General features: G+C 40.3%; 1 protein-coding gene across 14 annotated transcripts in view; it reads right to left on the reverse strand.

Moving 5' to 3' along the window:
* Window positions 1-24,733, reverse strand: part of hspg2 (heparan sulfate proteoglycan 2) — a 226,727-nt gene that overhangs the window by 156,217 nt on the left and 45,777 nt on the right. For all 14 annotated transcript variants that reach the window (XM_088617229.1, XM_088617225.1, XM_088617230.1 and 11 more), the window contains exons 2-3: window positions 11,592-11,727; window positions 10,778-10,846 (exon numbers count right to left, since the gene is read on the reverse strand). In XM_088617229.1, the coding sequence (XP_088473355.1) occupies window positions 10,778-10,846; window positions 11,592-11,727 (205 nt within the window). The remainder of the gene's footprint in view (window positions 1-10,777; window positions 10,847-11,591; window positions 11,728-24,733) is intronic.

Genomic DNA, 24,733 nt, shown 5'->3' on the forward strand with positions numbered 1-24,733 from the left:
CAAACTGGCAGATAGCAATGAAAGAGTTACATTTGTGTGCTATTACGTGAAGTGATTTAATTAAAGGTTGCCACTTGCTTTAACCTAATGCATCCAGATACAGGAGAGAGGAAAAATATAAAGTTTAAGGCACAGTAAAAATACAAGTGGGAACTTTGCTGCTGGAAGAGGTGTTAGTGGGGCCAGCAGGGGGCGCTCACCCTGCACTCCATGTGGGTCCTAATGCCCCAGTATAGTGACGGGGACACTATACTGTAAACAGGCGCCGTCCTTCGGATGAGACGTAAAACCGAGGTCCTGACTCTCTGTGGTCATTAAAAATCCCAGGGCGCTTCTCGAAAAGAGTAGGGGTGTAACCACGGTGTCCTGGCCAAATTTCCAATTGGCCCTTACCAATCATGGCCTCCTAATAATCCCCCTCTATGAATTGGCTATATTACTCTGCTCTCCTCCCCACTGATAGCTGATGTGTGGTGAGCGTTCTGGCGCACTATGGCTGCCGTCACATCATCCAGGAGGGGCTGCACACTGGTGGTGGTGGAGGGGAGTCCCCATTACCTGTAAAGCGCTTTGAGTGGGGTGTCCAGAAAAGCGCTATATAAGTGTAAGCAATTATTATTATTATTATTATTATTATTATTATTATTATTATTATTATTATTATTATTAACTTTGCCTCCTGATGTGCTTCGACAGCAAGTGAGCCACATAATGTAGCACAGTGCTGGCGGTAACCATGCATAGGTTCAAAGGCAGAGAAAATATGCATAGGGAAATCATCTTGGCACACATCAAAATACCTTAATTTGATGGAATTTTGTTTAAGAAAAAAACTGACTTAAAAGCAGCACATGAGACTCCTGAGAAATCAGCACGTTTTACAATGACTACAGCTAGTTCTCATAATATTCTATTGCTAAGTTATGATATGGAGAAAAAGACTAGGAGGTTCACAATGTACAAATGATTAAAAGAAAGCAAACATTTCTAGACACAACTCTTCCACATAACAAATGCGTTAGTTGTACAATTACTTCATTCACAAGGCTACTATGTTTTGGTTGACTGGATGTTGTGCCTCAACGAAAAGTGGACACATAAGGAAAAGTGCAGGAAAAAGAAGATAAAGTTCTAGGCTAAGATAGGTCTATGCCAGTAAGACATCAGGAAAACAGAAGAAACAGAAGGAGGTTATTCCTGCATAATATTTACACTATAAACATTTCCCCTGACAGCAATTTAAATCTCATTGGCTGGGGAGTTTGATGATGATGGATTTCCTATGACAGGGCTAAAAATCAAATTTATTGGGACACAATTATGAAATGTCCTCCATCAATTACATATCTTGGCAAGATAACAAAATCAACAAATCACATTGAATAGTATTTATGCACAGCATGGGATTAATTCTATACCTTTATGGGCTCAGCAGAATTACAAAAAGACACAAATTAATTCTATAGATTAATACAATAATGAATAAATAAATGAACCAAATTAAGTTAAAGCATTAAAACAAGTCTATGGCTGTGGTTTATTCAGAAATGTAACATTTAGAAATGGGCAAACAATTACTTAGCTTCAAGAAAATTTTGGTCTGCAAAATAGCTCACAACTTAAGTTTGAGAAACAGAGCAACATCTGATGAACATAAGGCACAGTGAGAGTACAAAGTTGCAAAAGGTACTTCAGATAAAGAGCAAGATTGAGCAAGGCTTTGTCATTTAACAGTGAGATCTTAAAACTACATTTTACAGGTTAACAGTGCAGCAATTGTAACTAAGAAGTGACATGATATCGGTCTTAGATTTTGACAGGCATGGAAACCATTACATACATTAAAATGGACTGTGGCAAGCTGATGACAACAGCCAGTTTCTGTAGTGGGGGTGCAGTTGAGTTTTAACAAGATTAGCTATGTTTGCTCTTCCCATCTTGATTGCCTCCCTGAGTAGGTTTAACAATGGGTATTGTTTGGCTGTATTTACATAGATGTCCTTGGGCCAAGAGGTATGTAGACACAGAGGAAGATACTGAGCCTCAAAAGGAGTTCTAATAATTTACTCAGGATTATTAACTTTACTGTAAATCATTAAGACCTCCATATTTCTACATTCTACAGTGACCAGGACATTCCTGGTGAGGTCATTAAACTGATCTCCAAAGGAACAGTCAACAGTAAAAACTTTGTAATCCCTGACCTAAGGTGGTGAAATGATTACACTTTTATTATTTGCATGCAAGCTGAAATCAGTTTAATTTTGATATTGATTTTATTTTATAACACTCCCCATTGTAACACTTGTTTCCTGACAGAAACATTCCCCACTCTCCAGAACCTCTACTATAAAGGAACGCTTTGAATTTGGTTTATTATTACTGAGGATACAGTGATCTAGAATAATTATTTTCTTCAGTACCAGTCTTAAAGTAGCCTGTTTTGTAGCAGGAGCAACCACAACAGAGTATATATCTTTCAGCTCTTTATTTAACTACTAAACTAGATAAGAGATGTTCAGAGGTAGAAAACAGAATCCTTAAAGAACAATATTCTCAACAGATCTCTGAGAAGGATTGCTTCAGTAAACATATACAGTGTACCTAATCATGATTTATAATAATCATGCATATTGTATAGACACTATGCAATGAATCATAGACAATCCTGTGTCTGATTGTACTGTTCAGGCTATGGAAAGAGCTGGTTTGCAGGCTGGTATTTGACTCCTGGAGAACAAAAAGAGGATAAAATAGTAATGACAAATTAAAATGAATAGAATATTCCAGTTCTCTTCAGTGTATCACAAATCCCCCCCCTCCCTAGTTAAACAACCACATAATTCAGCATAACTCTTCTCTTAGTGATTAAGCCTTTTGAAAGTTTTTTTTTATTATTTTATTAATTATTAGTAATTAAATATTGATAAGGCTGTTGATTCAGAAGTAGATCTACAACTACAATTCCCAAAGTGTGGACCAAATAAGGTGTTTGTAAATTTTTCAAAGAAAGTGTCACTTTTCTAATTTAATAAAAACAGCCTACAGTACATTGCGTAACATTTTACTTTAAAATTGAGCACTGCGCTCAAAAACTGGGCCTATCAAAAGCGCTAGCTTTACATCTGTGAGCAGATGCTTTTAAGTCCGTCTCCAAGGTAAGGGAAAGAAACAATCAGTGATCAAAATTTGGACCAGGTAGCTACACTATACACAAACTTCTCTTGGCTCCCTTCCTGGTCTAGTCCAGTCCTGTCTTGAACACGTGGCAGTTCGGCTGGAAACTATACCTTCATTCTTGATCTATAAATATGCAAGTGCTCACAAGGTTAAATAGATTCAAACTGAAATATTCTATCTGCTGACAGACATTCTAACTCAATAGATATTTGGCCAAGCATGTCTATACAAATCCTCAGTGTTTCACTGCAGCATGAGACAGAACTTCCAGTGTAGCTCTCTTGAACCATTTCAAACACTTATTCTCTCAACTGTCTCCCTTTAAAATAAAGATTCCCAATGAATAAAAAGACGACTTCGTCTGGTGTAATCCTAGAGGATTTACACAGAGACATTTCTCAAGCCCCCTTCCTAATTTTAGCAGTGGGGGGGAACTTGCTTCTGCTCTTTTAGACACTGTAATGAAAAGAAGACGTAGCCTTTTGATCCTGCGGTTTCTGTATCGCCAGGCAGGTTTGACACTGAGAAGGGGTGTCAGAGGTCCTGTGAACTGAGAGCTGTGAAAGGACCTGCACCAAGCCCCGAGAGAAACAGGCTGGAAAAACTGTGTTGCTTTACTCCTTCCAGACATTTTTAAGTCTTCAGGGAAGAAGGTCAGACAGGAAACCAGAAAGGATGATGTGATCTTCAGAAAAAGGCCCTTCTCATCTTTAATGGAGACAAGGACTGTGGGTGTGGAAGTGACCCAGAGACCTCTGTTCCCATATTCTTCAATGGAACTGCTTATTAACCATTTTCATCTATTTCTCAAGAGCGGTTATATTTCTATGCTCATCACCAAAACCGACTCAAGCGATATTTATACGGCCTGGGTAACCCGAAGAGCATTATTTTCAGCCGTACTCAAGTAGGATTTCCTGTGCCAATTCAGGAAATATAATAAATGATAGCCTTTTCCAGATTGAACACTGACCTTTAAAGGATATTTTGGGGGCTGGCATTAGTATTTAAATCCAAATTTGGCTTTAAAACCAAAGACACCAGTTCAAAATGAAATATTATTTTTGATTCCCATTAGATAATCCTCTCAAGATCCTCATCAAGATGCTTCAGAAATAATTCTAGTAAACTAGCTTTCGTGACATAGAATGATATTTTGTTGCTCATGTTATAGTCTTGAGTTAAGGAAGGCCACCTGTTATCAGCCCTAAAAACTCTTGGGATTCCTAAACATCCCATAGTTCAGAGTTTGGAAATATTGCTAAACGGAGCTTCCAAGACATGGATCACATAACCAAAAGCTGTAAGCTACTGTTAGTACTGTAAATAGCTGTGAACTGTAGCTGTAAGATGAGTTGAAGGCATTTTTTGTAAACAAAAGACTGAAAAACATCTCTGTAATCACATGAGAACAATACATGCAAAGACAAAAAAAAACTTTTTATTCATTATTTCAATCATTATTTTGCACTATTTTCACAGGTTCTAAGGTGGGTTTTTCTCATACAATTCTGAATGCAGAATGACATTTCAAGCCTTCAACCTAATCCAATGAATCTCTAAGTAAAAGCTTATTTTTCTGTCATTCTGGCTACATACTGTAGCTGTCCTATAATAAACATATACATGTCACTTATATGCCAGGCATTTGGGAAATTAAAGAAAAAAATGAAAAGTGTTTAACCTCAGCTACTCTGAAAAAGGGACAAGAAAAGCAATCTGAACAACAGACCCTTTAGGTGATGTTTTAGCACATCTAGCCCAAAATACCCAGTGAATTCTGTGGGTGTGACATTGTGCTTGCCATAGTTCAAAAGATGAGTGAAACGAACAGAATCCCATACCTTAATCTGCAAACATGTCAATTCATATGAACTGGGCTAAGCAACCCCTAAGCTTTGCCAGATCGTGTACTTAGTGTTTCACATCTAATGCCCTATTTAAAAAGAGAACTGAACTAAGTAACACAGGTTCAATCGCATAAACAAATTCAAACGGGCTCCTATCCTCAACTGGGATATTAATGGGAGATTTGATTGAGAAATGGAAAGGAGCTGCTGAAGTAAACTCTTGTCATGAAGCCTTCCAGAAATGGCAAGACGAAACCCTTAGCTTATCTGTCCTTTGTACCGTACAACAAAATCAGCTAAATGAGTTGAATGGTCTTCTCTCAGTTATAAACCCCCACATACCCTTTAAGCAACTGCAGAGGAAGATCATAATGGGTTGATTGTTTGTCTTTGCTTATCAGATGTTAGTGTTTGAAGCAGGATAATGATAAAACATGCAACACAATACTACACCATCCCCCTCCTCATTTTTATTCACTGAAGCAGCAACAGGATTCAAAATAGTTCCTGAAATCAAACGGACACAGGAGGTACCTAACTTTCCACACTGTTCCCTTCCTTGCTCTGTTCAAAAGGATGAGGCCGACACGAGACAGCAAAGGTCAGCTTGCACAAGTTGTTGTTCACAAGTTCCATTTCATGGGTTCCTGCAAATTCCATTTCAGGAAGCCAATCTTCCTTTCAAGTTGCTGTCCTGTAAAGAACAACACTCAGGCTCTGTACCGGCTTTCCTGTACAGACGCATTTACTGTAATAACCTGCTAACGCACAGTGACAAATTCCTCCTCACGGTCTCTGAAAATGACCTGCTGTTTATTTTAACCGACAGGACCTAACGGTCACATATATTACCATAAAACAGTCAAAAGTGTTAATACTACTACTACCAATTACAATTCCTCAAGATTATTAACAAAATAACAATATTTAAATACAAAATAAGAATCCTTAAAAATATCAGATAAAGAAATTTGGAAAGTTAAAATCCACCACGTTTAGCATGGGATTATTTGTTTGGTATAGAGCATTTTCAAGGGTAGGTGATACAGCGATGTATAAATAATAATAGTTAAATATCCCTTACACTTATATAGCGCTTTTCTGGACACTCCACTCAAAGCGCTTTACAGGTAATGGGGATCCCCTCCACCACCACCAGTGTGCAGCCCCACCTGGATGATGCGACAGTGTGCCAGAACGCTCCCCACACACCAGCTCTCAGTGGGGAGGAGAGCAGAGTGATGAAGCCAGTTCAGAGCGGGGAATATTAAGGGGCCATGATCGGTAAAGGCCGGGGGGAAATTTGGCCAGGATGCCGGGGTAACACCTCTACTCTAAACACCCCGAGATTTTTAATGACCGTGGAGAGTCAGGACCTCAGTATTACATCTTATCCAAAGGACATCACCTTTTATTGTACAGTATAGTGTCCCTATCACAACACTGGGCCATTAGGATCCACACAGACCATTCTAATACCTCTTCCAGCAGCAGCCCTAGTTTACTGACCAGGCTCCCACCTGCTGAGCTTCAGTGGGCTGCCAGCTGTGAATTCAAGCGTGATATGACTGCTGGCTAAACTGTACTCAGGTTAAACTACATACAGTTTTATATAGGGATAACGAATGACTCAGTTCTTATCGGATTGAATTAAAGAACCCTATCATTACTTCATTGCACGGGTTTTCATTTTGTGAGCAATGACGGAGCATTTGACCAGTAGAATATGGGCTTTAGTTCTAGGGAACAAAAATAAAGTTTAATCAAAGTCTTAAGTCATACGTTTCTGAAGATCTGCAGTCTCTACAGCGGTTTATGGTATCAACTGCTAAGGTTCAGACCAGTGATTATTACTGCATCAGATCTGCGTTGGCTCTCCCAAATCTTTTCTTACACCCCCTATCAAAACCACTGAAAAATTCAGTTCTTCGAAATTAAGATATATCGTAACCATAGAAGGAAAGATAGAGAATTATCTCTGTTCATTTTACAGAAAAATTGAGAATACATGAAAAAATTAAACCCTTTAAGTTTACCTTAAAATACCTAGGTTTGACTAAACAAAATAGCTGTTTTTATGTGCCGGTGCTTAATTTGTTTTCAAGGATTTACTTTCTAAAAATACCTTTAAGAACCATTGGTTTGGACAATTATCGGCTTATCTCAACATGCGGGCTACTTTGAACACAATAACATCCTTCTACTTGCGGCAAAATTGGTTAATTGGGTTAAACCAGTTCTGAGTCATGAGAGAGCCGGAGCCTATCCTGGCAAGCCAGTGGATCACAGGGGCGCACACACACAGACACACACTCACACCAGGGCCAGTTTTCCCAATAGTCAATTAACGGACACTATGCCTTTGGACAGCGGGAGCAAACCAGAGTACCACGTGAATATGGAACATACAAACTCAACACAGATAGCACTACAGGTCCAGAATTAAACCCAATGCACCAGCACCAGCAATGCTAATCACTGCCAAGGCAATATTCCAACTCAGCATATTTCCAAATACAAAGTTCAACTGGGTCTTTCCCAGAGTTATTTCAGATGGAATGTGGTTCATTTCCATTAGACCTGCAAGTCGGCTTATTGCCACATTCTAAAATGCTTTTAGTCTGTGTCCTTAACACAAAATGTGTACATAAATTTAGTCTCAACTAAACACAATGTTTTAGACACAAACTGAAAACATAGTGCAAGACACAATATGCGCTGTCTCATTGAATAAGGTGAAGAATTACTCGACCAGCGCGCGAGACAAAATAAAAACTCTTCTGATTTGGTTGTCCGAAGTGGATACTGTGCACAGCACTGAGAGAAACAGAGCAGCCCGATTAGGTGTGGAAATTTTAGCAGATATTATTGTGCATGCTGTATCACAGTCAACGGCACAAAACAATCATTTGAAAAATGCAATTATTAAGTTCTCATTTGAAAGCCAAATGTAATAGTAAAATCATGACTTCCAAGGAAGTTAGAAGCCAAAAGCTGAAAAGGCCTGTCAAAATGAGCAGTGGTCTTTCAAATGAAGCCCGGTTTTCCAGATGAAGTCCACAATCAGATCTGTGCATCCCAGATCCCTCCAGAAAAGAAGATATTGTAACATACAAACCCATATGAAAGTTCATGACATTTCAGCAGGAGGAAGGAAAAACACAAAAATGAGCCCATACCAAACACACATACAGTATTTAGGATATCAGGGTCTAATATTACTGCAGTACTATTTTTAATTCCGGAGCTAGATGCCGATTGCTTAACCCCAGCATTTCTAGGGCATTCCAGGGAAAACAATTATTCCACCCTGATGGAACCAGCCCCTGGCGGCAAAGCAGGATGGTGGTTAGTGCTGCTACCTCGCAGCGTGGAGGCCGTGAGCTCCACTCTGGAGCTGGGGTGCTGTCTGTGTGGAGCTTGTATGTTCTCCCTGTGTTTGTGTGGGTTTCCTCCCACAGTCCAAACACATACAGTACGAGTCAGTTAAAAGCCAGCAGCCATATCACCCTGCAACTCACAACTGGCATCCCACTGAAGCTAAGCAGGTGTGAGCCTGGTCAGTACCTGGATGGTACTGGGAAAAACTAAGGTTGCTGCTGGAAGAGGTGTTAGTGGGGCCAGCAGGGGGCACTCGCCCTGCAGTCTATGTGGGTCCTAATGCCCCAGTATAGTGAAGGAGACACTATAGTGTAAACAGGCGCCGTCCTTCGGATGAGACGTAAAACTGAGGTCCTGACTGTCTGTGGTCATTAAAAATACCAGGGCGTTTCTTGAAAAGAGTCGGGGTGTAACCCCGGCGTCCTGGCCAAATTTCCCATTGGCCCTTACCAATCGTGGCCTCCTAATAATCCCCATCTATGAATGGATAGATAGATATGGATTCATTCTCTCTGCTCTCCTCCCCACTGAGAGCTGGTGTGTGGTGAGCGTTCTGGCGCACTATGGCTGCCGTCACATCATCCAAGTGGGGCTGCACACTGGTGGTGGTGGAGGGGAGACGCGATTATCTGTAAAGCGCTTTGAGTGGAGTGTCCAGAAAAGCACTATATAAGTGTAAGCAATTATTATTATTATTATTATTATTAATTGGTTTCTGGGAAAACTGGCCCTAGTGTGCGTGTGTGTGTTTGTGTCTGCGTGCGCCCAGTGATGAACGGGCATCCTGCCCAGGGTGTACCCTGCCTTGTCTGCGATAGGCTCTCCTGCCAGAAGAAGTTGAATGGTTTTAAAATGGATGGATAGAGGGAATTATCCGTACTGTTGGAAGTTCAGGGGCTCAAAGAACAAGGAAGGATCTTGTCTTGGACATTTCAGCTATCCAATGGATGCAACATGAATCAGAATTTTCTACAAGGAGAAGCATAGACAGCATTAGGGGGAAAAGGCCACAAAAAGATTCAAATTCAAACTTTCTGCTAGACTTTGGTATGGAAGGAGGGAGATCTGTTTTTTTATAGGGGTGGAATGCAAACAGCAGTATAATCAACACAACAGCATCAACGTGTCTCATATTATAGGAAGCACTGTGAAAGATCATGGAAAATAAGTTCTTCCTGAAATAAATGCTTGTTAATTATTTAGAAATTTATGTAGATTTACCTACAGTACCCAAAAAACAGCCTATTAGGCCTAGACTGGTTATTTATATTTTTCACCCATTAAATACTATATTTCACAAAAGAAGTGTTTGACTTAGTTGTCCTTGATCTAACAAAATGGCAGGCTTTGTTGACTTTAATAACAGGAAAAAATAGCTGAGAATATATACTGTTAATAATTTCCAGGAAGCTACAGCACAGATTGAATATAAACAGACTTAAAATAGGATAACACTTGGCAGGTAACATACAGACAAAAGAGAAAACAGGAAGACAATGTTTCCTTCATACCCTGTGAGGTACAGCTATGTTTTGAATACTTTAATGTAAGGACCATCTGCGGACGCATTCAGTAGATTCAATAACCCAATTAAAATATGAAAAAAAATGAAATGGTCCCTACAGGGACTTCTGAGATTAGCATATTAGTTTTAGTATTTTGTTGTTTGAAGCCTGCCACTTAAGGCTAAATGCAAAGAATAAATAAAAAAATAAAAGTGATTACAAAAGGTTAAATACAGAACATAATTAATAATGAAATCAAATTTAAAATTATTGTTAAATTGATAATATTAAATTAATGAATCAATTAAGCGTTCAAGATATAAGTGGACACCATATGTAATTCTTTTGAGATTTCTTTATATACTAAAACTTTTCAGCAGAATGATCTGGTCAATCTAGCTCAGCAGAGAGGTCAGCTCTGACGCATTTAAATAGTTTAGCTATAATTCTACATGTGACGGGCTCAAACCTGTCACAGGGATATATGTATAATAGTATTTTTAATACCTTGCCTCATTAGGTAAAGGTGTACTTTTTCCTGTAATCCCATAAAATGGTGCTAGTGCCAGAAATTTCTAATTTAATAGTGTGCAATTTACAAAATGACAAGCTGCCACCTATTAAAAACCCGAGTTAAACCTAACACTAAGAGCTTTTATAAGGGACTGTACAACACAACCCACTCTCATGTTCGTGCTGTTTGCTAAATGATGCAGGATTATTATTATTTATCTTAGTTGCAGTTTCTTTTTTTGCTTTTTGTTAGGAGCCACTCTTTCTGTCCCCTGTGAAACAGGTTCTTGAACATCGTCCATCCATTGATTCAAGAGCTGAGAAGCCTGCAGAGACAAAGACACTTACTAGTAGCTCTCGCAGTAGAGACAATAGAGGGTTCAGGGGTGCTACCATCTTCCTCTCCACTGGGCTCATCTGCAAATACACATAGGGAAGAGCACACGTTGTCACAGCAGGACCCAAGCAGCACTCTGCGGCCTTCATTGTAATGCCTTCAGGACAATGACAAGTCAAATGACAGAAGTTGCCAGCCAGTGTCTTTTTCTTGCTCTGAAAACAGAACTGAAATTCTGAACTTGTTTCAGGAGAAACTCTCTAATTAACCCAACTGTCATTGCAGATTTACTTATAAAAATTGATAGGCGAGGATCCTATGCAAACTTAAACTTTGGATCTTTGAACATTATAAAACCATAGAATGTGTACTGAAACAAAAATGAAGCAGATTTTGCCTCAGCACAAGGCCCACAAAACTCCTTGATAAGAAAAAAAGAAGGACTGAGATATGTTTATTGGGAAGTAGGAACCTGCTCCCTTTATTCATTGGTTTCACTGCTTAAACAAAACAGTATTTTAGCTTGGCCTTTCTAATTTCATACCAAAACAGTGAAAAAGAACACTGGACATCACATGAAAATGCTGCAGAAGCACAGTCTGATCAGACGCCCCACATCTGTATGAATGCGGACAATTTAAAATGGAGGACAGTGGATTATTTGTTAATATAAGCAATATTTGACCTTTTTTTTTAAATCTGACATGCATCACTTCAAACCGCTGTGGCAAGGCAGGAGAACTCCGCTTTCGCCAAAAACAAAACACCTCTTTTCTCTTAAACGGACGACCGTCACGAGGCCACTGTGAAAAAACGGTTTTCTACCTCCCGAAGGTTCGTCTGCGGCAAAGTCTTCGTCGTCCGATTCGGCCAGAAGGCGGTCCCACTGCTTGCCTCCCCTCTTGGGCTCCAAATCTTCAGGCAGGGACACCTCACCCCACACCTTCGAACCCTGAGCCAGCTGGAAAAAAGCAAGCATTTTAAGAGTATTTCAGGTCCAGAGGCACGTGGGAGGGTGGGATATAGAGGCAAAACTGTGGAGATGGAGGGCTGCCACATGACGTAAAATAACGGGCAAGGAGAAATGCAAAACTGTACACATCTTGAATTTTTTATGACAAGTGTTGGAAAAATCACCAATTTCAGCAAGTTTACAACAGCGAACTTATCTTACTGGTTTCACAGCTCTGAATTAAATAGGATCCCACATCCTAATTAGCAACCTTAAGGAACATAGACTATATTGCGCAGCCAATAAATTATCATCACTGTTCAGTTAGTGATATAAGCCTGGATTAGGGACACGAAAGTCGTGACATACAGTTCAATCACATATAAAGGGGGATTTGTCCACTTAAGAACAATGTAAATATGAAGGGTTTGGGATCATAGTACATTAGAATGAGTGTGTTTTTCAGTTGTAGATAATCAAATACTGTACTAAGAGTCGCATTATAAATACAGGTTACATGCAACTTAGAGCTAAATGACTTGGGAAAAGGGGAATTATTCATAAACAATAATATAATTAGCTTGAGATACTTTATATTCTCAACATAAAGTTCGTATATGTACTGTATGTACATTTAAGGTGCCTACTGTATAACCCATAAAAAACAATACATAGAAACAGATTGCATCGCCAACTCCTTAAGGATTCTGGTCTCGTCAAAACCTACTTCCTTTTCCTGGCTTCAGGGTAGGCTTTTTCCACACACAGTTCATGCATTTAAAGTTAGGGATGACACCGTGATCCATTGGTTCGATCAGCAATGTTGTGCGTAGTGCTAAAAACCCAAATCGTGTCCCCCACTAATGAATTCCTGCTATACCGTCACAAAGTGCTCGATGTGAAATGTGACTCACAAGAATCGGTTCCTCAAACAGTCTGCTCTGTGCAGACGACTTATTTTCAAAATGTCAGTGAAAAGTGCGGATTTACATAACATTTTCACAAAAGCTGCCCAAAACACCATGGGTATACTGTAACGCACAGGTGACACTACTTTTCGAAAAAATGCTCCTCCGGTGTCCTTGACAATGAGAATCTATTAGCATTCCTATTAAAGACAATCTTTTTCAAAAGCCTTTTTTTTCACTCCTGGATTTTCCACCTCTCTACTAAATTTAGCGCCATGAGAAGTGAAGCCGTGACAGAAACGCTCCTCTATCGAGGCCACCGCGCTGAGAGAGAGAGAGAGGGAGAGGGAGGGAGTGAGACAAAGACTGGGAGAAAGAGCTCATCACACAGTTGGCTGGTTGGCTCCAGCCAAAAGAATGTCGCTAGTCAGCCTTTTCCTTTTCAAAACGGCCCTGGATTGTTATCACAGGCTGCTCAGTCAGGGGAGAAAGGATTTGGGGGAGAGATCAAGTCATTTATTAGCTGGAGTCATTTAAATGGGACACTTTGCCGTGATGGAGTTCGGGGGAAATGCGAACTGGCGTACCGTGCCGACTGGAAATGCCAAGTGTGGCACTCTGCCAGGGGGGGATGAAAACAAAGATGGAGCTCAAAGGAGGGGGAAGAGAGGTGGCTGCCCACCACATATTCTTCGTGTCAGCTCTCCAGCTGTCGAGGGCACAGCACAATCCCTCAAACCCACCTTTGTGCAAGAGCTTCCTATCACAGAGATCGGGAAAGACGGCGATTCAGAGCCCTGTATCCAATTGCACATAACCTTGGAAGGATTAACCGGGGACAGGCCTATATTGTGTGTCCTAACAGGCAACAAAACTGACAAAGGAACTGTTTTTCCTACTGCAAATCTCAAGGTGCACACATTTGGAGAATGTTTCAGCAGTTATTCTGCAAATCACAGTGCTTTGAAGCTACAGGCACAGTATCTAATAATCTAATATTGTCAGTTCTTTCCGGGCCCTATGATGATGACACGATCCGGTTGGTGAAGACACAGTAGGAATAAAATCATGCAGGAGAAGGGATGGAGACAGGGGGTGTGTCCAAGGAGTGCAGGTGTCCAGGGGAAGTGAGTCCGGGGCGAACAATCCATATAGCCAAACAGGAAATCAAAAACAGAGGCAAAAGTCCATGGCCAGGCGATCCATCCGGGGGGAGTAAGGAACAGGAACCGGGTTGGAACCAGTGGGGGGAATCAGGAACGAAGGGTTAAAAGCATAACGGAGCCAGACGCAGCAGGACCCCGGATTCTCACGAAACGAGATTCAATGAGGAACCTCGGGTGACGTCTACGCCTGGCTTTTAAGGTGGAACTAAAGAGGGGCTGGAATAAGGGACAGGTGTGGGGAATGAGGTAGAACGAGGTAGGGCTGGAGCGCCCTTAAGAGGAGGAGTAGCAATCGTGACAAATATGAAATAAATATCTATAAGTGCTACTTTAAAAAGACAATAGCCCGCGCGTAATGGAAGAGATGTTAAGGAGGAAGAAAGGGCACAGTAACTGACCCGGTAAAACCAAGCGTAGAACTTATTTATAGATGAAAACTACAGGGAGGCAATCTTTGAGTGTGAGAAGGTCTGCTCGGGAGTTTTAAAACTGTTCATTCTCAGGGTCTCTAATGGGTTTGAGCAGTGATGTGCTTCTGCACAGAGAGGCTCTATTGCTCATTGGGATGGGCCTGGACTTCAGTGCAGTAAGGAGGTCTGGATCAGCAGATCTCAAATTAGATCTTGACTAAACCCATGCAATAACCCCGTCAAATAGTCTGCTAAACTTTAAAAAAGACTGTGCTGACTGTGTCCAAGTCCGGTCTTCATAACAGTTGAGAGAAAACCAGCCCAGCAATGCAGACTGAGAGCTGAGATCTGAGCAGGCTAGACAGAGCAGCAGGCTCTGGTAGCATCTGTATTTACTGGGGCTAGTGTTCCCAAATACACTCAGTTTACTAACATTTACCCTGTTGGCCAAAAATCACTTGGGCAGAGCGGTGGCTCTGTGGCTCAAGATCTGCACCTGCGGCTGGAAGGTTGCCGGTTTGTATCCCACGGCCGGCAGAGAGCTATCCTACTCCGTTTGGCCCCCGAGCAAGGCTCTTAACCCCAGTTGCTCCAGGGGCGCAGTATAAATGGCTGACCCTGCGCTCTGACCCCAAACTTCCCTCTCCCCGGCTGTGTGTTTCATGGAGAGCAAGCTGGGGTATGCGAAAAGACAAATTCCTAATATGAGAAATTGTATATGGCCAATAAAGTGATCTGATCTTATCTTACTTCTTCCAATCTATCCCATTACAGTACAGACACGTAGTGCATTGATTGACTGACAGCTTGATTACTAATTTGATTATACCGCTCAGCAGCTGAACTGGGGCAGATTGGAGGGGCTGGAATTTGTTTTCATGGCGTTTTTTTTCTTTGCTTTGTCTTGCTCACATGTCTCCACGGGATCTAACAGAACTTTTGAACAACTGCTGTCATTAGAGGCCGTGCCTGATACGCTTCCCAGCTTCTCCAGCTGTTGTTTACACTACAGTTTCAGAAATTCCAGTGTCTCATCCCCTCCGTGAACAATCAATGAGCAAACGCTGAAGGAGGAGAAGCAGAAAGACAGAAAGCAACTGGATTCTTTTCTGTAAGCAATGGGTGCTTTGGTCCCAGGGTGGCCCAGACCAATAAGGCAGCTGGTGATGGTCTCGTCCCCAGTCGAAACTGAGCTCAGACTCCCAGCCCAGGTCTGTGGAGCACAGCGTGAGAAAAATACTTGGGCTCTTGTATCACCAAAACACCTCAGCAATTTCATGCAGCTGTGGGATGTATCTGTGAGAAAGAAGCAGAGTCACACGGCTGACTTATCAAGTTCAGTCAGACACTCGGTGCAATTAAGGGACCCACTACTGCAGTTCAAGTTCGGCACTTACAGCTACAGTATAAGCAGCTCAGCTGTTTAACTACTAGTTAAACGCATCCCGATGAAGCACTCTAGGATAACTGGTTTAAATGTTATCAGTGTCTTACTCTAGGTTGCTGCACGGTTTGAATTAGGAATGGGAATTAGGAATTAGGGTATGAGGTTAATGCTGAAAAAACTCACTAGAAGGATTTTCACACAACCTCTTTTCAGAAATGGTGGAACACTGTCTTAAAATAGCTTTAGCTGGGTTTTTGGTGAGACCAGAGTGGATCATTTATCACTGCACAGCATCCAAACAGCACTCAACTCTGCTGAGCAACAGTTTCAGGAGGAAATGTCTGGTCTTATCTGTGGATGTTACTGTGACTAAGAAGACTGATCCTTTCCTGCTCAACTAACAAAACCCAGGTAGGAAAGTATGAGCACTCCATGAGGTAATTTATTCTGCACCTTCTTAATATCAATACCCTCCACTGAGTTTAGCACAATGTAAGCCTTAATAAATTACTTTAAATGAGTCCTTTGAACCATTACAAGTTCCCTTTGTTCTATATTGTAAAGCTGGTTGATGGAGCATTATGGTAGTAGTATAGTATGTTAGATAATGTGCTGCTCACTCAAAAACTATGGTAATCAGGATCATTTTAACAGTATATATTCCTCATTTCATTTTCCATTTATTGTCTTTACAGCAGGTTTATTCCACTCCATTCCAGCATATTTTGGATTTATCAGTGCAGTATATTAATCACAGTACATACTCCCACAAGAATCAGTTCAAGTTCTTTCTTGTAAAGGTCAGTGCACAACATGATTTTAATTTAATTTTTACTACTCGCTGGAGATCTGAATATACAGTATGTGCCTATCTACAGCTGGTACAGCAAACCTAAATGATCACAGTCATAGATCTACTGAATAACTTGTGCACTGCAAGAATGCTGATGTCTGATAGTCTGGTTCTGATAGATACAGGCTGGTTCTGCTTTGGAGCAGTCAGTAATCTACTGTAACTTTACTTTGACTTTTCCTGAGCACCGTTTCTTCAGCAGTGGGATACAGTATGTGACTATGTGAGTATATATACTGTTGTGACAAAATTGCCAGCTCCTATATAATTCTGTAAAACTCATTTTGGCAGGCTGCTCCAGAAAGTGCAAGAGCAAAGAAAAGTTTGATTGAAAACTCTACCGGCATAAGCTGCACAAATCCTACAACTGTTTGACTCAAATTTAAGGTAAATTGTGTTTTTGTGTCAACCTTAATGGCATTTATTCAACATTTCTTCCACATATCTCATACATTTACATATTTTCAGATGTTCTTTTGAAACTACCTAGTTTTGACCCCACAAAGGGGTTGTCACGTGTTTCAGACAAAACACTAGAGTTGGCATGTTAAATGCCATTTAGCTACAGATAACCAGGAGAGGCTTATTCGCCTGAACAAATAATGAGTCCTCACTAACTAGGAGGCACAACTATGGGAAAGGCTTTGCAGAAGGAAGAGGAGGAACTGTCTACTGCAAACAGACTCTCCCAGATAAAGCCCACTGTTCTCTCAGGAGGGGAACACAAACGGTGGAGAAGGAGGGGGGTAAGTTTCACTCCTGCACAGCCTGGCACAGAACTGCCAGGGTCTCTCTGACCTCTTACTAACAGCTGATAAACTCCAGCTTTGGGGGCGAACAGGAGGAGGCTGAGCCCAGTTTCTTTCAATACCCTGTGTACATACAGCCGCAGGAATTCCAGATCGCTTAAAAATTAAATCAAAAACAGACAAAGCACACACGGAAGGGGTGATAAGATGCTGTGTGAACTCCAATGTTTCTACCTCTTTGGTAGAGGAAAAAAAAAGCACCACAGATTAAAACCCAATTTATACAGTAAGCTTAACATTCACCCATGTGTAATGCACAATGAAGTAAGGATGCATAAACTTACCATTGCTACTGAACCTTGGTGTTAAAATAATAGTGAGAGACAGGCTTTAGCTGCTGTGAACCCACTTCAGTGTGGATTAATGGTGTTGATGTGAATAACATTTCTTCATGGAGATATACAGCATATTTACTAGTGTTTTGAAATCCAAAAAACTTTTGTTTTCCACTTTTAGTTTACCTTTTGTCTGCTATCACAGGCAACTCCAAAACTACATGCATCTCCCTTGCCTTGCTGTAAGAATAGTATTAATAATAAACATAATAATACTTTTACTATAGCACTGTTCTGGACACTCCCCTCAATGCACTTTACAGGTAATGGGGATCCTCTCCCTCCACCACCAGTGTGCAGCCCCACCTAGATGAGGAGACGGAGTGCACCAGTACACTCCCCACACACCAGCTCTCAGTGGGGAGGAGAACAGAGTGATGAAGCCAGTTCAGAGATGGGGATTATTAGGAGGCCATGATTGGTAAAGGCCAATGGGAAATTTGGCCAGGACACAGGGTTATACCCCTTCTCTTTTCAAGACACACCCTGGGATTTTTAATGACCACAGAGAGTCAGGACCTCAGTTTCACGTCTCATCCAAAGGATGGCGCCTTTTTACAGAAAATATCCCATCACTATACTGGGGCATTAAGACTTACACAGACCACAGGATGAGCACCCCCTACTCGGGGCCAGCAGGGGGCGCTCACCCTGCGGTCCATGTGGGTCCTAATGCCCCAGTATAGTGACGGGGACATTATACTGTAAACAGGTGCCACCGTCCTTCAGATGCGATGTAAAACCGAGGTCCTGATTCTCTGTGGATTAACTGGTGAAATAAAGGATGAGAAAACATCATTCTGATTAATGTCACCCTTTTAACAAAGGTTTACAATGCCACCTGAACTGCTGTGTAATAAGACAAACAATATAAGAGGAGTGTGTGTGAATTTCTACGGCTCCAGGTTACGAAATAAAATGTGATGATCCTTAACAACACTTCATAAAGAAGGAAAGGGACTGAAACAGCAATGTTAAATCAGAAGGAGGAAAAACATTAAAAACTGGACTAAATTTAAAATTCAAAGCTAATCCCTCTCGAAAAAAAGAAATGTTGGTAAGGAATCACATTAAACACTTCCATTTCAAGGAAAAGGAGTAAGAACATAAAGGTTACACATTTTCATTTGGCTTGAATTAGCATGTTAGATAGTAAGCAGATAATTGTTGCAAGGCTGTCGTCCAGCTGCCTCTTGAAAGAAACCAGGGTAGCCTGTTCCACACCCTCACTACCCTTTCCTTCAATGTGTCCTGTTCTCAGTCTTGAATGCACTTCCACAGTTTCTGTCTGTGACCTTCAGATGTGTTTCACTGTTCATGCTGAAGAAATCCCACTGCTTTGCCTTTGTCCATGCCCTTGAGGATTTTGAATACATCCCGTTCTGTTCAAGACTAAGACAGTTCAGCTCCTTCAGCCTGATTCCCCACATTGTCTACTCTAGAGGATGTAAAGGATACAGCAACGTAAACACTCAATTTTGTTTTCATAAATAAAAATACATTTTCCATCTAAAAGAATTTGACGTAAGACAAGGTTGGAAAGGTTGAGCTGGAAAACTCTAGCTCAGATGGGGGAAGCCCCAGAAATAATCAAATTGTAAGGCAAACTTGTAAGGGAACAGAATGATACAACATTCAAGACTGATGGCATTGCAATAGACTCCGAGAAGCAACCTGCAGTGGAAAGATTGGTTTTTCCCAACGTGACAGTGAACGGAAATCCACTGGCAGAGGCAATCTGAGTGGCCTGCTGTGAATCGGAAAGTGGAAAAGCTTCAGAATTGATGCTCAAGCCTCCTCAGTCCCTAAGGACCTGTCCGGTCTTTAACCCCACTGGTGGGATGAGTGAGTTTCTCAGGACAGTGGAGACAATGCGGGTGGGGGTGAGGGAGTGTAAACATCCTTTATAACCCCTGAGAGATGATTACGAATGAACAGACGGCAGCACTCTTGCTCATGGTGCGTTCTAGAACAATGTGCAGCTGTGAATGCCACCAAGTGGGATATATTGATGAGGGCAATGTGCAATAAAATGCAAACAAAATATAAACACTGATTTATTTATTTTGAGGAGGGTCTGAAACTTTGAACAAATATTAATTCCATTTCTTCCTTCAATAGTTCAGTAAAACAGTAAATTCCCCGGGTGGTCCCACAGTTTTGAATATCTGCATGTACTCTATATACAGTACAGTATAGTGTATACACATACACAAACACATTCCTTTCCTGACACTGCCCCGGCTTTCATATCACAATCTCAGTTTCAAGAAAAAAATGAGTGGATTTTTTTTTCCAGTTTTTCAGTATTATATTTTAAAAGGAGAGATTATGTCAGTACAGCTGCATGGTGTTTCCGTTTCCTGCTGAGCTGCTGGTGAGGGCGTCGCTTGGGGTGAACAGACAGCGTATACTAGCTCACACTCAGAATGAATCTACACAAGACCCCAGCTCTGCACTCCGGAGGGTGTGTAAAAATAACCAGCCTGCTTCTTACATGTGCGGACTCGCACAGCAGGAAAACAGAACAATGCGACACCCAAGAAGCTACATCAAATGCTGTCAAGTGTGGAAAGGAAAGAATGGGGTGTGTAGTTAAGCTTCCCAATATTTAAAAAGGGGGAAATGTGCACAGATATGAAAAGCTAACTGGAAGAGATCACTCAGAAATCTGTTTAGACACTCCCTCAGAAAGAATACACACACATCTCAAAGCCGGCTTTGCTGTGCATCATTAATATTCTACAGACTTTTTTTTTTAATTGGAAAATGATTACCATTTACTTTTGTATGACAGGGGGCACCTGTCAGGAAAATAGAACAAGAGTGCAGAGTCATTTTACAAAGCTGAGATACATTTATTTTCAGAGAACAAACCACTAGCTATAACATATCGGTTGCAACTTACCAAAATGGGCAGTGGATACTGTAGTTGTTAGAAATATCAAACAGCTAAATGCCAAAAATGTTTAATGGTGAAACAACACCTTATGTTAAAGATAATCTAAATGCTCATGGAGGATTATTTATTGGGAACAAGTTGAATGAAAAAAGGAGCTTGCATACAGAACAGCGTACCGTTTTGTTTAGAGTTCAAAAGGTTTCCAAATTCACTCTTCGGCAAGAGTCAATGAAAGACACACTATTCCAATTACTTAATTTGGAGAATCCACAGAAAAAAGTAACTGCTTTATTCCTGTCTCTCTTGAAAGCAAACACTATAATTATTCACACCAGTTTTCAGTGCACAAACACACAGCAATACACACGAGAGCTTTCAATTCAAAGACATGTCATTTATGTGAGGCTGGGTCACTCTCTCATTTCATCATGAAGCACACTTTCAGTTAAGACAGGGGTGACAAGCTCTTCTTGCAGAGTTTGGAAGAACTGCACAGTATTACCAGGCCTTATGACCTTAAAAGAGTCCCTGAAGAAAACAGTATTTTGCGTAAATAATCTTGTTCCATGAGATTGACCTTTCCTTCTTACAGCTCTCTTCCATCTCTTACTTTAAAGTTTGTTTTAAAAACCCATTTGTCTGCATTTTCACTCCTAATTATAGTTGTTACCAAACAATTCAGCTGTTACATCAAACCCCCCCCCAAAAAAAAATATGATCACACTTTAAAAATACACTGTATTTTGCTATATGTAAATAAAGCACCCACAGCATGCAACAGGTCGATACAAAATAGGGACAATTATGACAATTATGCACAAACAAAAATTAAAATTAAAATTGTCAATTGGACCATATGTGGCTGTCAATATATGTCTGAACACACACTTTCAAGACCATTCCGACTTCAACAAATCTTCAGTTTAAAAACATATGAGATTCTTGGGAATATATAATTTTCCCCTTGAAATAAAATAAACTTTCCATTTTAAGCTTATACAAATGGAAAAGAAAATAGAAAAATAATACAATCAAAACAAAATGTATGCTAATCCCAACAGGCAGGAAATTAAAAGGGCAAACAAAGATACTTTGGAGGTCACAGAGTAAATAAATATAAATAAATTTATAGCCAGAGTAAGGTGAGAATGTGGGCCTGATGTATAAAATACTTTACAAGACCAGTAGCTTCACAGCACTAGAAATCAAAGCATTATGAAAAGGCTTCTTGTGTTTTTTAGGTTGATTTTTACTACTTTTCTCTATTTGTTCTGTTTGTGTGAGCTGGGATAAGTGAAAATTAGCTCATTGCTTTAAAAATAAATGTGTAAGTCACCAAGAAAGGATTGTAACTAGTTTTCTTAAATGCCCTGTGTTAACTATCTGAGCTTATACAGTACATTGCAGGCAGCCTCTTCATTCTTTTGCTAAGAAAAGCTTGTTGGTCAAAACTGGGTTTTAAAAGGTACTGTAATGGAAATTATGTTATTGAGAAAATGGATGGGTTAGTGATGCATGATGAGAAAAATGCTGAAAACGGAATATTACAATAATATTTCTGACATTGCGCCATTCTGTTTCAAATGTTTTGTTCGTTATATATGATGTAATTCTCCATTCTGCTTTATAGGTTAACCTTGGATATCCATCTTAAAAATGGTTCAATTTTATTAATTTTTTTTCCTCTAACCCTTGCCAAGAAAACTGTTTAAGGTTCTAGAATCTTCTGACCCTTCTCCGTTGGGGTTTCTGGTCATAGATAATTTTGAAGAACTGGTCTGATTCACAGGCCTTGAAAGGTATCTAAAGATAAAATCGCCCTATCAAAAGCACCTTGAAACTGCACGCCTGAGTTCAAGAGTTCATTTAATGGATGCCTCTTCTGAAGATACTCTGGAAAACATCAGCATATCAATACATATCTTAGCAAGAAGAGCTCCTGCCTTGAAAAACAATCTGCCTCAACACAGGGAGCACCCAAAGTAAAGGAATGTGTTGGAAAAATTACATCATACTGTATATACAATTGATACAGTGTTAAAAACTGGAGGATGGAGGAGCACATTTTTTTTCAAGCTTTTCAGGGTGTCTTTCTTTCAAAAAATACATTTTGTGGCTGTCCCCCAAATAAATGAGATGATCTGTGCCTGGACTTGTAAGCTTTATACCAGTTCGGGCAGAACTATTCACATTATATCACAGTCATATTTGAAACGTGTTTTGATATGTACAGTCAGACAACTTTCATATGTGTTAGGCCCTTAGTACTGCTCCTTCCCTTCCACCTCCCACTAGGATATTTAGAAGCAACTTTATTTGGAGTAAGGAACAAATAAAGGCATAGTGTGAAATGACTTGTGATCACCAGATAATTGCCACCAAGTAGAAACAACGCTGTTCAATCCAACACCAGGGGCAGTGTGGTGGCTCTGTGGCTAAGGATCTGCGCCTGTGGCTGGAAGGTTGCTGGTTCGTATCCCGTGGCCGGCAGAGGAATCCTACTCTGTTGGGCCCCTGAGCAAGGCCCTTAACCCCAGCTGCTCCAGGGGTGCCTTATACATGGCTGACCCTGCGCTCTGAACCCAAGCTTCTCTCTCTGTCTGTGTGTCTCATGGAGAGCAAGTTGGGGTATGTGAAAAGACAAATTCCTAATACAAGAAGTTGTACTGTACATGGCCAATAAAGTGATCTCATCTTATCTGTCAATATATATAGAACACATTCAAATGCACACCAGGTTCCAGACACCAGACGTTCAGTTGACCACTGAATACATTTCACATGGTATGGTATATGGCCAATAAAGTGATTTTAATTCTAATTCACAAGAAAATACTGAGTCTATGAGTCTATGAGTCTATGACCCATTCAAAACAATCAGCTCATTTTGGGCCTCCTGGAAGGTTGTCATGGAGGAAGCTTATAGACTAGACATATAGGGACATGACTTAAATAGAAACCGGCAAAAATAAAAAAGGTGGGGAAAGACACCCATAGCAAGACTGTGAAACCAGAGCCGGGCCTTAAACAAGTCACTAAATTCATCCTGACATGTTGGAGAGAGCTTCCATATTTACCATTATGACTACAACATCATGACAGGCACTGGAGTCACCAGAGCCTGAGGAAAAGAAAAATCTGCAATACACTACAGAGATATACACCCTTATATTTCTGGGAGCACTACAGAGACACTAAGTATTTAAAGGCCTGACATGGGATACCTTGAATTTGGCTTAATTTAGCTGAAGAAGAGGCTACAGTATACTTCAATCATAGTCCCTACAGATTTTACAACTCTACAAACCAGTTTTTCTTCAAGACACAGTGACTTAGCTATTATTAGAAGCAAATGCCTTAAGATATAAAAAGTTCATTGGGTAACAACAATTTCTATATTATGCAACTGAAGGCTGGACCATAAGGTTATACAGTATGCCAAGTTGCAAGAACTTAAGAAGTCAAATGCTTAAAACAGGATTGGAAATCTGATTAAAATCATCTGGCCGGCTCGCCTTAATTTACTTATTTCAGGACATTTCGGAGTAGTCTGTTAATGCATCAGTGTGTTTTGGTATTTATTGAATTTAATATATTTGCAAGAAAGAAACTTCACAAGAAAAGTGTATTTCAATACCAAGTTAAATCATTTCAGAAATTCCAGATACAGCTCTCGTATTCACGTGATAGAGGAGTCTCCAGACAGAATTTCTTTATCTTTCAAAACAGCATGTAGTGTATAGACAGCATATCTCTTACAGCGATCTTTAGCTTTTCTTTGATGAATGTACAAGTAGAAAAATATGTAAACTCCTTTTGTCGCAGAGACAAAGGATTTAATCGAGAGAAGGAAATGGTTTTACAATGATAAGTTTGTCACAGAATGCAAGAACTCAAGCTGAGAATAAACACTGAAAAGGTGTAACCTAAACCTAATAAAATTCTACATTTAAATCCTCTACAAATTAAAGTGTCTAGTAGCAGTGATAGCAGAAATCTTCCTTGGGATCCTGTAAAAACTATTAAGATCCTGCACAAGGCTCACATACTGTAGGATCAGGATCCTGGTAAATATCCTACATGGGAAAAGAATCCTATCAACAACATAGCTCCTTTGAGAAATCTAATCCTTTTTAGGATCCTATTATAATCCTGCAGCACTGCTAAATACTTAGGGACTAAATACTTAGAATGAGGAATCTGAGCTTCTAAAGGAAAATTCAGTAGCTTATTTGAAGGGATTTT

Source organism: Lepisosteus platostomus, chromosome 23 (assembly GCF_059453375.1).
Source record: "Lepisosteus platostomus isolate fLepPlt1 chromosome 23, fLepPlt1.hap1, whole genome shotgun sequence".
Lineage (NCBI taxonomy): Eukaryota > Metazoa > Chordata > Actinopteri > Semionotiformes > Lepisosteidae > Lepisosteus > Lepisosteus platostomus.